Here is a 15,587-nt window from a genome sequence, read left to right as displayed (position 1 = left end):
AGGACATTGCGTTTACGTAAATGATGTACAGTGACATGTGATTCCTGGAGACGTGTCCTTCTGTGTACCTTTAATTATGCCTGCTGCCACGTGTACTAAAAGAGCAGACCCCATCTACCACCGTTGCTGATTTAGGAACAGAATAGCGAGCGCACCGCAGAGATGACATGAGCAATTAAGCAAGCAAAATCCCCGGATGAAAATATAAAAATAGTAGAGACAGATGACAAAGATGCAGGGCTACACAATTAATTTAGAAGCGATGTTGGCTATGGCTCTTTATTTCGTAATCAGTAAACATAGCCACAGAAGAAAGTAACAAAACATTTACTTTGGAAAGAAATGAGAAGCATGAATGAATGCAAACAAGTATTGAGCTTTATGCCGAATCCCGCAAACAAACTTTTTGAGGGCAAGGTTCAAAATAGAGAGGAGATTGCTTATGCTGCTATGAGGATGGGCTTTGCTTTACAAATGCACATTTCTATGTCTTGACAACTCCGAGTTTCTCCAACGAAACCCGGATATCGTCACTGCCACAGCCTTCACTGGTCTGAACAATGTTGGGACTGTCAAGAGCCAGGACATCTGATAGAGGGTAGTTTCGGTTCGTATGGAGTTGACTGATTGCATTGCTCGCAACTCCCTTGAGTATTACACTTCTGTGCAGCCCACCAAGCAATCCTTCATAGTCTGTATCCCCGCATTCTCCAGCAAGAACCACCACTTTTGATAAGTCTACACCCCATCGAAGATATAAATACCTGAACGAATACAATTTGCTTGTTTCAGTCATCACACTTCACATATAATTCACAGGTTTAAGTTTTAACCATAAACAATGTGGCTGCTTTCACTACTCACTAGGCCTCCATCTCCTCCTAAAAGATCTCTACGGCCATGTTTCAACCACGAGGGCATTTCATGGGTGAATATTAAATTTAAACAAGAAGGTCTACAAACCCTTGACAACATAAATATTGTACCTGAGGGCTTGGGAACGAGATGCCAATACTGGAATTACATTCACTCTGGTCCCATTCTGGCAGTAAATTACATGGCACCGCAAAGCCTGAATCCTCAGCAACTTCCGAAGCTCCTTCACTGGGGGAACCTGGAAAGATAAAAATAAAAGAATTCCTATCATGCACAAAGTGAAAATATTTAACAAACTACAGAAAACTTACACGTATATACTAATCAATTGAAGCACACGCACAATATTACTCATTTCATACAAAACTCATCCAGAGTCAAAATTGAGGAACAATTACCTTTCCGGGCTTCTGCACTTTAAAAGCATAACAATAGTCAGTTGAAAGTTGATCAGCCGCAGTAACAATCTGTTCCTCACTCCCAGTCTTCTTATCATTAACTGAACCTGCCCAACGTACTAATGTCTTCCTCAATCCTTCTCCACCCCAACGATATTCGATGTGTGAGTGGTAATAAAAGTCGACTACAAAGGGACGCTCCTCTGAATGAATAGATGGATAGTAGAGATCACTGCCACTGTTGCAAATAAATGCATCAAAGTCATTGGGGCTCAAGCCCCCTGAGACCAGAAATGAGCTTATCTCGGATATTGTCAAGGATGTTGACAATATGAACCCCACAGAGCCTTCAGTCCTTTCCTTTCCTGTAGCCTCAAAAATCTTCCTTGTAGTTTCAATTAGATCTGTAATGGTATCACAATCCACAGCAATGACAATAAGATGTTTCCTCCTTCTCAGTACTGGGAACTTACCAGCACTGTTATGGTCTGCTTTCTCTGAGAACCCAGCCTTCCGTGTGTCCCTTGAAATACCCTTTGACCATGCCAAAACAGCATTCTCTATTTTATTCCTTCTATCAGCAGTATTTCCTTCATATTCTGAAGAACTGTCATTCACACTAGTTCCGCTCTTTTCTCCATCCAATGAAAACTTCAAGTTCAAAGATAAATCCTGTATATCTCTCAAGGAATCACTTGGGGAATCTGATTCTGAAGTTTCTCCTCCATCCTCACTTCTCTGCCATTGTGGATGCCTTGGTTTGCAACTGGCTATTCGAGACAGGTAAGTTTTGCAGTGCTCAGGCCAAGAAAATAGGTGAATGTTCTTCAACCCATTCTGCCGACATCTTGCCCAGAGCTGCTTGTCTGCAACAAGCTTCAGGAGAGCATCAGCAATAGACTGCTGATCATGAGGATCCACAAGAAGACCATTGTCAAGTACCTGTAGAAATAGCTCCAATCAGTTGTGTACAATTCAATGTACAATACATGTAGAACCTTCTATCAATTCTTTATGACAGATGAGCAGGCATACCTGATGAATATCAACAGGACCCCCATTTTTTGTGGCAACAATAGGTAAACCATGAGCAGCTGCCTGTATAATAAAAGAGCAGAAGTTATAATTGTTTCCGAAAAAAGAAAAGAAAAAAATTGGAAAAATATCATACAAAGGTCCTGATAATTTTAAGACACACACCTCAATTAATGTGAGTCCAAACGGCTCGATGAAAGCTGGATTAATGAAAACACCCTGCAAATATGGATTAGAATGAAACAATTAACCAGTAAAAGGAAATGCATTTTGTGTGCAGAGAGAGAGAGATAGACAGAGAGACAGAGAGAGGAGGGGCACGGAAGTGGACTAAATAACAAAAGCAAAGATATAGCACAGTTAAAATAAATACCAGCAGCAGTTGGAAAAAGTATGGCATTAGATTACTGTAGCCTTCTATGTCTAATAGTGCTTCAAATTTTCCAATATAAAGTGCACATATAGTTGAATTTACTTCACTGATATAAACTACAAAAGGTACCTTTGTCTTTGCTGCTAGACGATAAATCTCAGGAACATCAGACTGTTTGTGGTGTTTGGGGTATGCCACTTGCCCATACAAATCATGTTTGTCAATAAGCTTGAGTACCGAGAGAAGAACAGAAGAACTTGTGCCTGACATTTCATCAATTCCATCGCGGTTGCCCATAATTAGTGTCTGTAGAGTACAGAGAAAAAAAAACGTTAAGTAATGAAATTGGAACAGAAACAAAGGCAATTCAGCAAAAGTGCCATCAAGGATGTTAACACACAAGATTCGCAAGCTCTCTTAGTGGGCGACATTCTCCAAATGCTTTGACCAAAGTTGTGATGTTCTTTTTTGGATCTGGTCTAGCAAGGGCAAGAATCATAGGCTTGCGAGGATTGGTAAAGAAGCGCATTATCTGCATTATGACAAATTTAGATTGGCACCCGTCAATGCATAATACTCAAGCATAAGGCTTAAAAATTGTAAAGCAGGGCATATCGAAACGACTCATCAGCTATCTTTCTGGAAGACATCAAAGTAAATGCACAAAGAGTAACTAGAACCTCAGACCAAATAGGTGGGTCTGGAGAAGTAGGATGGTCTTCATTTGCTTCTGTCTCACCATCCATATCACCGTCATGCGGAATAATATGATGGAACTCCATTCCAGGAGGAATTATCTGCAGAGAACTACAAAATCGTAAGATATGTATATAAAACAAGCAAGTCCCTTGCCAGGGAAACCCAGCATAATATTTCAAGAAGAGCAAGCCATGAGTACGTAGACCTTTAAACAAGGATATGAAAAAAGATATCAGTACTTACCACCATGCGGGGCATGAACCTGCCATAACAGCTCACATTACGCCTGATCCTAGCTCGCAGTTTACGCTCCAGTATTGGATCAAAACCATCATACAAGCGCCATTGCTCTTCTATCTCCTGTCTAGTGCTGGTAATAACTATTTCAGAGGAATCAAGGGCCAACTCCTCAGCCTCTATCCGACGCATAATTTTGTATGTTGTGTTTATTTCATCCCTTGAAAGACGGCCTTGTTTTAAAAGTTGCTCCAACTTATCTCGGCCGAGTGAGTGGCCAGTAAAAAGCATCGGGACATTTAAAGCACCAGATAAAAGGGCAGCAGAGTCACCAGCATCTGCATAATGTCCATGGATGGCAACAGGCCAGACTGGCTTCCCACCACCAATTTGTTCACCCAAAACTTTGGACATCTGTATTATGTGGTTCAGTGCACCATCAACAAATTCAGGGATGTGTGGCCAGAGTTCTTCCTTAGGAATGTATTTATCTTTGGGACCGAATGGTATACGAATGATATACGAACCACTGCTCTCCCCCATTTCTTCCGCAAAACCGTCTGCATTAATTGGAGTCAGCATCTCTGTGGGCTCACCATAGCTCCAATCTACATCCGGTGATGACACTTGTCTAGTTAGCAGATCAACTCTATACACTCCAGGAGTGGTGCCCAAAGCCCTTGCAAGTTCTACCACGTACTTAACCTAAAAGGAATATAGATCCAACAATATGCAGGTAGCTATGTAAGCAATTGTTCAAGGTATTATCACATCAAACAACAAAGATACATTCAACCCGAGACTGGGAGTGAAACCACATTAACAACAAAATATTACCTGGCCACCAGTATCAGAGTCACGACCGAGCTCCATATTTTCACCTCGTAAAAGACCATGAAGGCTGCATGGATACTTGATGTTAAAAACATTGAAAAAGTCATACAGAACCAGAGATCGTACTCTGTACACCTCAAAATTAAGAGATAGATGCATGTGAATCACCATCAGGCCAAGTCGAGTTTTCTTATCAAGTTCCGCAGCAGCTAGTTAAACTATCATTTCCATGCTTTTATGAGATACTGAAAGCATGGTTGTTCACTAATATTGTCATTTGAGATGCCATGTAAGACCAACGAATCATTTAAAACTGTAAAGTTCAGTTCATGCCTTATTAGTACAATATATAGCTTTTTCCCCTTCTGCTGACTAATCCACGTCTCCATTGTGTCAACGGAGTTAATTCTAGGCAGTCTGGCTCTGCTATTATCACCATGAGCTGATATGTCGCTCACTACATCTCCCTTCTCTCCCTCGGATAAGTCTTCAGACATATCAGCTGTAGCTTCTCTGCGACCTCTTTCACGTTCAACACGACGTTTAGCCATCCTTTGAGCTTCCTCTCCCTCAAGCTGCAGAAGAATAGACAGTATGAAGAAAAACCAGGATTTAAGAAAAATGGTCATATGCTTTTATTTCCTTGTTCTCCCAACTAAAATTACAGTGTCCTTTGTTTATTAGTGTGTATTCATGTGACAGCATTTTCTAAAATCCGAAATAGAAAAGACACTACAAATTAACAAATTAGTGATCAGTAGCAGAAATTAACGCATATCTAGACACTCAGAAAAAAGCGGCAATTTTCACATCAAACATTCGTTTAAATAGACACTCAGAAAATTACTAGAGTAAAGCACGAAACACATCCATCATCTTAGCTTGCAAATCACGAGTGCCAAAACATACAGTAGCTAGCTACGATTGAAAGCAGATGAATAAAAAAAAAGACACAAATCACTGAAAGAAGAATTCATTTCTAAAATAAAAACAGAAAATATGGCAAAAGGAAGTAACCTGCTTCTTCTGGCGAGCTAAGTTCCAAATCCGCCAGCACAAATTCTCCAATCTGGTGTTCCTCTCCTGGGGGCTCCTCGTCGCCGCAGCCTATCATTGAATCCCATACATACAGCATGAACAATCAATCAAACTGAGAATACAACAGAAAGAGAATTAATACAGAGAGAGAGAGAGAGTGAGAGTGAGACTTACGCGAACCCAAGAGCGGTGGAGATCGGTCTCATCGAAGCCGGTGATGACCTCCTCCACAAAGTAACGGGTGGGACTGAAGTGGCCTCTCTCTCTAAGCAGCAAGGACGATTTGGCATCGTCGACGAGGCCTGGACCCACGTCCAGAATCGCCTCCAGGTAACTGTTTATCCAATCGTTGCTCGCCATTTAATCCCTCCTATCTGTCTCTCTCGGACTCTGAGACTCTGTCAGGCCCAGCCTGCTAAATTAGCAGATAAAAAACAAACTGAGAAAGCAAATCTGAGTTGCAGTGAGTGTGCTGGTTTTGCCGATCGGATGAGAATTGGGACAGAGAGAGAAAGAGCTATGTTCAGACTCTGCGAGTCTGGAGTGTGGGAAACGGAGAGGAGCAGAGGAGAGGGGAGAGTCTTATATGCATGTGGTCGATTGTGATTGTGATTGTGATTGTGGGGTGGTGATGGTGGCCTTCTTGTTGACTGTTTGTGCTCTTCCTTCTTCAGTTGTTGTGCCTTAAAACGGTTAAAATGAAAAACTTTATATTTGGGATTTTTAAATAGCCCTCTGTCGACAATATAGGGCTTGACCATTTGAGGACCTTGAAATACAACAAATTACTTTCAAGTCAAAAGATGCTTTAAATACATTAATTTTATAAGTAATTTTTATTTTATATATTTTTTACGATAACGATATTCTAAATGACTCTAATGCACGGGGAGAATAATGTTCATACTCTGGTGTAATAGAGCTGGCGCACAGCCTTGACTAGATGGTTTAACTCACATAAATAATTTTATAAATTAATTGGCAACATAAATAAAAGAATGCTGCTAAACGAATCCTAAAATTAATTGAGTACACCATACTACTAAACTATTTATTGAATTATTAATTTACCCTAATATAAAATGACCAGAAAATACATATTCAATTGTAAAACAAATGTAATTTTAATAAGTACACTATATTCAACCCTAATCAAATCAATCCTTGATAAATTAGCAATTCACAAAGTTAAATTTATATAACAAAATAACAGCCTATAGAATTTATGACTTTTAGAACCATGTTCTCCAGACCACGTAAATGCCGACAAGTTTGCAATACCTATCTATATATGATATCTAGCACAGCACATCATGCCCATTACCAAGAATTACACATCTAAATTCATTTCTCTTATGTTTCATGCATGATCATGAACTTGAAGTCCTTCTGAATACTATAGCTTGCAAACTCCCCATCTCTCAAACTTGTTATAAACCTAATTTTCAAATAAGTTTGGTATTGTGTGATAGAGCGTATTGGGGGTGTACCAGAGGTATTTTTAGTAGTTAAATCATGTGTACTTAATTAATTTTATATTTTAATTTAAATATTAAAATAAACTTAAATTATAAGGTATACTTTATTAATTTTAAGGTTCGTTCAACAGTACTCAAAATAAAAACCTTTATGATCTACCATCTAATTCATACAAATATGAAGGTAAACTCCAAATTCGGAGTTTACAGAAATTATAAAAGACCAAAGAAAACAAAAAGATTGATATTGGAATATGTAGGTTCGTGCCCAATTCAATGGTTCATAATAGAGACCGAATGTATAAACCAACTGAGGACTAAATTTGTATTTTTAAATTTGGTCAAAACTAAGGACTAGATGTCCAAAGTTTAGCGATATTATAATTAGTATTATTAATTTGCAAAAATAATTATTGACCGGACAAGTGTCCGAGGATTGTGAAGGGTAGGAGATCTTTCCACGTACCCCTGCGAGTGTTTAAAGGTGCACGTCAACTTAATGATTGAGTAAAAAAGAGAAAAAACTTTAATTATTATTAGAATAATAGGGAATCATTCTGGTAATATCCTCTCTTTTCGTTTGACATTTACGCCCCCTCTCCCCTTCTAAAGTCTACACATTTATTTGGTATTTTGTTTAGACCTTTTTGCCTCTCTCTTTTTTTGCATTTTCCAACTTCAAACTCGTGATTTATTATGATTGACCAACAAAACAAGAGACGTCCACTTTTAAAAATCTCTGCAGCTCTGTTTTGGGAGATACTATATGTGATATATTCTGTACGCATATTATAATATAAATGTTTATTCTTTAAAAAATAAAAAATAAATCATGTCGTCTACTCATATTATAATACATGTATAATATATATCACGTAACTATACTGCCGTAATATTCGATAATTTGTCCTGCTCTGGGGTGTGCGCGCTTTCCTTTATTTGGTAACTTACTGCTTAGAGTGAATGGCATTGTTTAGGATTTAGGGTTTTTGTTTTGGCTGTGTAATTTGCTTGTTGCAATATTATTATTGGGACAGTTTTGAAAATATTTTATTTTTGTGATGGCAGTGCAAAGATTGTGTGAAAGCCGGAAGCCATAAATTAACAAGCAGATATTAATGCTTGCTTAGTGTTAGTGCTCATGCATGCATATTATATTCTGAAAGCAAATTCTTATTATATCCCATCGCATAATGCTTTTGTTGTTGTTGTCGTCGTCGTCCAACCTTGACACACCAACAAAAACATGTTAAATGTCAATTGGTTGGAACACATATCATATTCGATCCTGCTATCTAGCTTGTATTCTTATTATTATATATCACTTGAAAGGATTCTTCCCTCACAGATTAGATTGGTGGTTACGTCGACTTCACCTCCTCCAATCAGACCAGATAGAACTAGAATCTCATCGTAAAGGCTTAGGCAGGCAAGCATACACTGACTGAGTTCAGATCAGATAGAATTTTGTTGGTGTTGCACAACTGGTACACGTCTAATCAAAAGCCCACCCTAAAAATGCCCACAAAGTTGGCCTTACCTAACCTCGTTATTTGTTTTCTGGACCATGCATTGTCACTTCTATGGATTTATTTTAACTGCTATATAAACTTACATTTTGTATACGTAACATATGGGAGGGTCAAGATTAATATTATTGATATTTTCTCATAATTTTGCCTATATAAGGTTGTTTAGACGATCTCTTAAATTTATATTTATAATTAATAATTACTCTCTTTCCTCGTTTCAATATATTCGCAAGATGATTTTTTCGCAAAAATATATCACATATCATGTGCCTTTCAAAGCTTTAAATTGATGTAGCTCAGAAGAATTCAAAAGAGTCAAAAGAGTTTTGTCTTTTAACATGTATCTTAGTCGTAAAATGAAGTACCATTTAGTCGGTGTTTTGGATGATAAATTGGCTTCTTCCTCCTATAATAAGACCTAGCTAGCTACATACCTGTATACATCAAAGAGCTTTATGCAATTGGATAAGGAAAGCCAGTAAACGAAGGTTCATGGGAATTAATATAGGATATGATGCTGACCAGCTCCAACAATTTCAAAATGAATTAGTAAATATAGCCAGTCAGAGACAAAATATTTACTTTGGAAGAAATGAGAAACATGAACACAAACAAACAAACTATTTGAGGGCAAAGGTTCAATATAGCATAGGAGAAGAGACCGTTATACTTTACAAAATGCAACATTTCTGGGCCTTGACAACTCCGAGCTTCTCCAACGAAACTCGGATATTGTCGCAGTTGTTGGAACAACAAGTGACTAATAAAAGCTATTATATGTATATATATATATATATATATATATCAACAATATATCAATATCAATGAAATTGAATTTACAACAAACTGTAATTTGAAATACGGTCAATAATAAATAAATGAACTGATTTGGATTCAAGATAGAGGCTTGCAGATTTGATGCAATATGTTAAAGACAGTAATTTCATTCATTCTTGCACTTGAAATTCTATAGTAACTGTCTTCCATGATTCAACTATCTGTATTCTAAGCCCTAACACTAGGACTTAGAATATGGCGAACTTGTTTTCCTCACAGACAAGATGAATGTACTTGTAGAATGCTTTTTTTTTTTTTTTGGTTTTTGCCGAATGAAGCTTTGTTTTATTCAAATAAACTTCTGAAACCTTATCAGAAGAGTCACAACTGTTATAAAACAGTTAATTAAACTAATATGAATTAATATAAAAAATTCGAAACTAAAAAATTAATTTAAATATGAAGTGCCCAAGTGCCCCAAGGCCCATTCTTTTTCCATTTGCTAAGTGTGCCACACTTATAATAAAGACTTCACTCTTTCTTATTTTTTACAAATGTAAGACAAATGTTCTTAAATTTCATTCAAACTTCCGACATCACCTACCACAGCCTTCACCAGTCTGGACAATGTTGGGGCTGTCAAAGGCCAGGACATCTGATTCTGATAGAGGGTAGTTTCGGTTGGTATGGTATGGAGTTGACTGATTGCATTGCTAGCAACTCCATTGAGTATTACACTTTTGTGCAGCCGACCAAGCAAGCAATCATCATAGACTGTGTCCCCGCATTCTTCTCCAGCAGCAATAACAATAGTTAGTTGAAAGTTGATCAGCCGCCGCAGTAACAATCTATTCTCCAGCCTTCTTATCATTAACTGAACCTCATTGGTCATTGCCAAGAAAGTAGGAACCTCATTTTTGGGTTAATTTCTAGACCATGCCAAGCAAGCACAACCCAACTAATGTCGAAGGGGATTCTCAGCCCACGTTTAGCGGCCAAATCCGAAGCCAACACGCTCATGTTTCTTGGGTATTGTCAAATTGAGCTTTTTCTCTTTTTAGTTTTGGGTCTTAGGAAGACCATTACATGTGGATTTAGATTTGTGTTCGCTTCGTCATCCTCCCTTTAAATACGCAACTCAATATTATTATTATTATTCTTATTCTTCTCTTATATCATTATTCAAGTATGAACAGATGAGTTAAAGACTAATTTAAGTCTACAATTATTACCCGAATAAATTTTTTAATTTATTTGTTATCAACCTCAAAATCAATTGAAAATAGGTCTAAAAGGAGAAAGACGACAAAAAAGAAAAGAAAAAGAACAACTGCAGATAATAAGTTAACAATGACAACCAAGGAAAAAGGTGCAAAATTTGTGTGCACATCAATATCATGGATCTCAATGATTGCGTAGTGCCGTGCTTAAGGCCAAGATTGGTGACGCGTGACAAACATAACTCGGCGCTTTGAAGCTTTTATCGGCCTTCAGCAACGGTGGGTGGTGGTGGCCCGAACCAATCATCTTTGAAATCAAGTAATTGAGTGCCAATCATGGCGTAATATACCAGTAACTTGTAACGGTGGGTGGTAGGTGGCCCCTTCATTTATCAAAATACCAGTAACTTGTAACTCGTAAATTGCAGCTGGGAAAATTCAACACCACGCGAAAGCCGTTCACACTTTGTGACTTCAACGAGAAGAAGCTCAAGCTTTTATTTACATAAGTCCTCTCTCTAAATTGATAAAAATAAATAAAGAGGATGGATTTATGTTGGAATTTTATTTTCATGCGTATAAAATATATGAAAAAAGAAAGAATCTGACGCAATGAGAAAGGGATGGACCCCGCTTCTACAGCAGAGATTCCTGGGTTGGATTAATATAAGAAAATAATAGCAAAAAAAAAAAAAAAAAAGACATTGAAATGACCAAAAAGCCCTTGAAGGGCGGTATTCTCCGGCAGTAATGATGCGTACTACGTAGTTTCCCAACGGTCAACAATCAACGTTGTCCAAACTCTAGGATATATTTATTACTTAAATTAATGAAAGCGTACAGACGGCCGTGGCGGGTTACATAAAAAATCCACCGTCTTCTTCTAAGCGCAAGGTAAGGCCGGTCTTTGTTTCCCTTTTAAGGCCTTCCCTTTGCAATCAAACGCATCAGTTTTGTCTTTGACATTTCCCTTAGCCGCCTCTCTCACTGTTCAGGTTTGGTTCTTTCACTATAAATTCAGGTGCTTTTCTTGTTTCCTGATATCTGATGCTAAGCCACTTGTGTAATTTAGTATTTTGTTTGGATTTTCTTTGAAGCTGTCTTGCTGTTTGCGTAGAGCTACCAAATGTTGGGTTTTTTTACTGTGAGCTTGTGATTTTGTGAATTGGATCTCAGGCAATTCAGTAAAAGTTTGGAAATTTTGGTGCTTGGAGATCGTGGGATTGGTTTTTGGGCAACTTTACCACCTGGGTTTTAATTTGTTTCGCAATTGTGAACTGGGTACTGATACTGAAGGCTTTTGATTGAATTTTTGTGGACCCATCAAGCTATATCGTATATGGAACCAACCGTTTTTTATGACATCCAACTCAATCATCACCCCTTTGAGGCTTTGTCTATTAAAGGTTTCAAATAGTGTGTCATGAATTGAGGCTCGAATTGATCATTTCAGTGATTGTTACACAATAAACTTATATATTTGGAGCAATTTGAAGTCGTGATATACAAGTAACATTACTGGCCAAAAAGAAAGTATCATTATCTCCGCTCAGCTCCTTTCTTGTCCGGGATTCTCTCTTTTGTCAATCTCGTGAAGTGGGTTCTGTAGATGAATTTGAAAGTGACGGTCGAACACTAATTTGCATATCCAGGGCGATCAGAACGGTTGAACTTGAAACTAGTGAGCTACTTGAGGGCGGTGAGACGAATACAAGAGTACAGAGATGTTTCATCATCTTTTCATTCATAAAATGGAAATTGAACACATTATCCCGTTAAGAACGGCCATCACTATGTTGAGTCTGTTGCTTCTGGTGAAATTGCCAGCAATCTCTTCCTCTGAGTTTGTTATACAGTCCAAGGTTTGCAGTGATCACATTGCCTATACAAAGTTTTATGGTCATGAACTGTATTACATAAATGGGAATTCAGTAGAGAAAGCTTTATTCTGTACGGCACTTGAGACATACTATGCAAATGGTTGCATTTTGGAGGGCTACCTTGGCATTAACCATTGTGTATCAGACCTTTCACTAGGTATGCATTGATATTATATATATGTTGCTTGTGTTTCTTGTTTAAATGATGCTATTGTAGTCCATAGTTGGAATTTAGGTAAAGTTTTAGGACCATTGTTAAGTGTTGCAGCTTTTGCAGTTGGTTTTCGCTTGAGGACAGGAAGGAAACTTTTGCAAAAGGAGTCAAGGGATAAATCCACGTCCTATGATAGAGAAGAAAAGAACGGCGTTGCATCTGTATCCATGACCAAAAAAGTTGGAATGGCAGTAGGTGCAATGTCTTTGTTATGTTGTGTTTTCATGTGTCCCTGCTTTTATAAGAAAAGGAGAGAAGCTGCTCACAAAGTTCTTGCTAAGGACCCAAATTCAAGTTAGTCTCTCATATCTGCCTGTCTGTGTACCCGAAATCAATAATTATAGGTTTTCAGGTTGCTGGAGATGAGAACCACCAATTATATTCCAGTTTAACATTTAAATACATTCATCCTATATTAGACTAAAATTCTTTCAAACTTTTCCAAATTGTTTTATTTGCAATTCTGCAAATAATTGAATTTTTGTTGCCACTGACTAGTCTATTCTATATTGGTTGTTTCCTCATTATGATTTTGTTCTTTCAATTTTTTTTTTGGTTAAACTAAAACTGGTTGTCCTCTTGCAGTGGATTCAGCTTCTTCTTTTGAAGTGAATTCTGCTTCTGAAAAGATCCCAGCTAGTCCCTTCGTGTGCCACCTAGTCCTAGATTTTCAATTTCTCCAAAACTCAGTAGACTTGGATCAGTACATCTCAGTTTGAGTCAGATTGCCAAAGCAACCCGCAACTTCTCTCAATCACAACAAGTAGGTGAAGGAGGTTTTGGAACTGTCTACAAAGCCAGGCTAGACGATGGCCAAGTGGTTTCTATAAAACGAGCTAAGAAGGTATAATAGATCATAATCTTTTTTTGTGGGTACTCAATGAAAGATTGGTCATTTCTGGTTAGTTTATGAAAGGAAATACTATCTTGGTGACATGCTAGGTAATAAAAAACATGTACCACTACTGAACTGAGGCTCTTGCAATTGGCTATAATTGATACAATTCAGTGGCCTCTTGGTAATTGGTAGCTCATTCATTAATTTTGCAAGTAAAATTTGTTGTTCTGTTATATTTGAAAATGAAAAAAATTTATAAATAAACCCAATCCTAGTTTTTTAAAAAAACCCAAGCACTGTTAGCTTTTGAGGAATCTGGGGCAATCAGAAAAATCACAATTAATAAGTATTCCATAATTAGATTCTTCAGTTGCCCAAATAGTGATTGGATTAATTGTGCATTCTGGGTTCAATTAGGAAAGTAGCATGCTAAAATTAAATGTATGTGACATGGTTCAAAATTTCAACATCAAAGTAGGCTTCGTCATAGAATTTATGCATAGCATAATTTGTTATGGACTTACTAGTTTTCCATGTTGCCATCGAATATTTGAGTGGCTTTATAAAGAAGTTTTCTGTTGTCATGGCAGTTATTCGATAAATGAATGCTATTTTGTTAACATGGGAACTTTGTCATAGGAACACTTTGAGAATTTGGAAACTGAATTCAGTAGTGAAGTTGAACTTCTGGCCAAAATTGATCATCGGAATCTTGTAAAGCTACTAGGTTATGTTGATGAAGGAAATGAGCGTCTTATCATTACAGAGTATGTGCCAAATGGGACTCTTAGAGAACATTTGGATGGTAAGCTTAGTTAAAGCACCGAAATATCCAAAATTTAATCTATAAATTATGCTGTCATAAACAATTATGCTACTATACTGCCAGGTCAGCACGGGAAAATCCTAGAGTTCAACCAGCGACTTGAAATTGCTATTGATGTTGCTCATGCCTTAACCTATCTTCATCTATATGCAGGTAACTAAAATACTATTGCTAGAACTTTAAAGACCCACTGGTCTTTTATTCATTTGTTTAGTTGTCTGGTTAGAGATGAAGAATTGATTTTCTTTGGTCAATCTGATTCGTGCTTAATCTGGTATTCATATCACGACAGAAAAGCAAATCATTCATCGAGATGTGAAGTCGTCCAACATTCTTCTGACAGAAAGCATGAGAGCCAAAGTGGCTGATTTCGGATTTGCAAGGCTTGGTCCGGTGGACTCGGAACAGACACACATTTCAACCAAAGTGAAAGGAACTGTCGGTTACCTCGACCCCGAGTATATGAAAACCTATCAACTCACCCCCAAGAGTGATGTTTACTCATTTGGGATATTACTTATAGAAATCATAACTGGCCGTCGTCCAGTGGAGTTGAAAAGATCTGTTGAAGAGCGGGTGACACTCAGATGGGTAACAATCTTCTTCTGTTCCCTTGATAAGTAATTGATTTTGTAGCATATCTTTAGGAGTTAGAACATGGAACAACATGCATGCTGCAGAACTCTCCTAATACTTTCAGTTATGTCTGTTGCTAGATAACCCTTCCATCCAGATTAAATTCGAACTATAGCTGTTTATAACTTTGTGTATGGTGTAACATTCCGCAGGCCTTCAAGAAGCTGAATGAAGGAAGGATGGTGGAATTGGTTGATCCTGCATTGGGGGAAGTTGTAGATGCAGAGGTAGTGGTGAAAATTTTTGATTTGGCTATCCAGTGTGCTGCCCCCATTCGAGCTGATAGGCCAGACATGAAATCAGTGGGAGAGCAGTTGTGGACAATAAGAGCAGACTATCTTAGGAGTGTCAAGAAAGGCTAGTGGTATAATACGAGAGGCACCTCCTTCCCTCAAACTTGCCCTGTAAGAACGAATTTGATCACAGACAAAAGTTTGCTTTTTCGTGTAGGCCTCTTTGTCGACATCTTTTTTAACTCTTGAACATGCATACATGTGGATGTCTAATATACCTTTTTTAAAACTAGTTATTGTAAAACAACGACTTGCCTTGAGGAGCATAAAGGCAAACACATTTGCAGTTTTTGAATGTTGATATCACTCGGAAAAAGAGATTCAGAATTCAGCAACAATGGATTCAGGATTCGGGCTGGAATTACGACACACAAAGCCTAGTTACTTAGTTTCTCATTGTTTT

The 15,587-nt window shown here is 37.7% G+C and overlaps 2 protein-coding genes across 3 annotated transcripts; one reads left to right on the top strand and one right to left on the bottom strand.

The window, feature by feature from the left end:
- Positions 1–248: 248 nt before the first annotated feature.
- SPS1F (sucrose phosphate synthase 1F) lies at positions 249–6,273 on the bottom strand. Of its 2 annotated transcripts, XM_008244607.2 has the most exons (13): positions 5,665–6,273; positions 5,470–5,559; positions 4,786–5,027; positions 4,456–4,519; positions 3,625–4,323; positions 3,363–3,479; positions 3,083–3,214; positions 2,812–2,988; positions 2,475–2,528; positions 2,310–2,372; positions 1,275–2,216; positions 987–1,114; positions 249–764 (listed from the first exon to the last, which is right to left on the bottom strand). In XM_008244607.2, the coding sequence occupies exons 1-13, from the start codon at positions 5,848–5,850 to the stop codon at positions 485–487; spliced, it is 3,174 nt and encodes a 1,057-aa protein (XP_008242829.2). In that variant the 5' UTR covers positions 5,851–6,273; the 3' UTR covers positions 249–484. The 2 variants fall into 2 exon arrangements, with proteins under 2 accessions (XP_008242829.2, XP_088898497.1); XM_089042371.1 differs by lacking the exons at positions 4,786–5,027; positions 5,470–5,559; positions 5,665–6,273 and adding an exon at positions 4,621–4,644.
- Positions 6,274–11,443: 5,170 nt separating this feature from the next.
- LOC103341129 (calmodulin-binding receptor-like cytoplasmic kinase 3) lies at positions 11,444–15,485 on the top strand. The gene is given in 9 exon segments (XM_008244609.3): positions 11,444–11,492; positions 11,570–12,534; positions 12,655–12,885; positions 13,177–13,233; positions 13,236–13,435; positions 14,069–14,234; positions 14,319–14,408; positions 14,548–14,846; positions 15,044–15,485. Coding segments are annotated over 8 exon segments (1,566 nt in total). The 5' UTR covers positions 11,444–11,492; positions 11,570–12,221; the 3' UTR covers positions 15,254–15,485.
- Positions 15,486–15,587: the final 102 nt, after the last annotated feature.

Source organism: Prunus mume, linkage group LG8, assembly GCF_029339155.1.
Source record: "Prunus mume cultivar Tortuosa linkage group LG8, ASM2933915v1, whole genome shotgun sequence".
Classification (NCBI taxonomy): Eukaryota; Viridiplantae; Streptophyta; class Magnoliopsida; order Rosales; family Rosaceae; genus Prunus; species Prunus mume.
The sequence above is the reverse complement of the archived record's forward strand: the minus strand, read 5'-3'. Positions and strand labels throughout refer to the sequence as shown.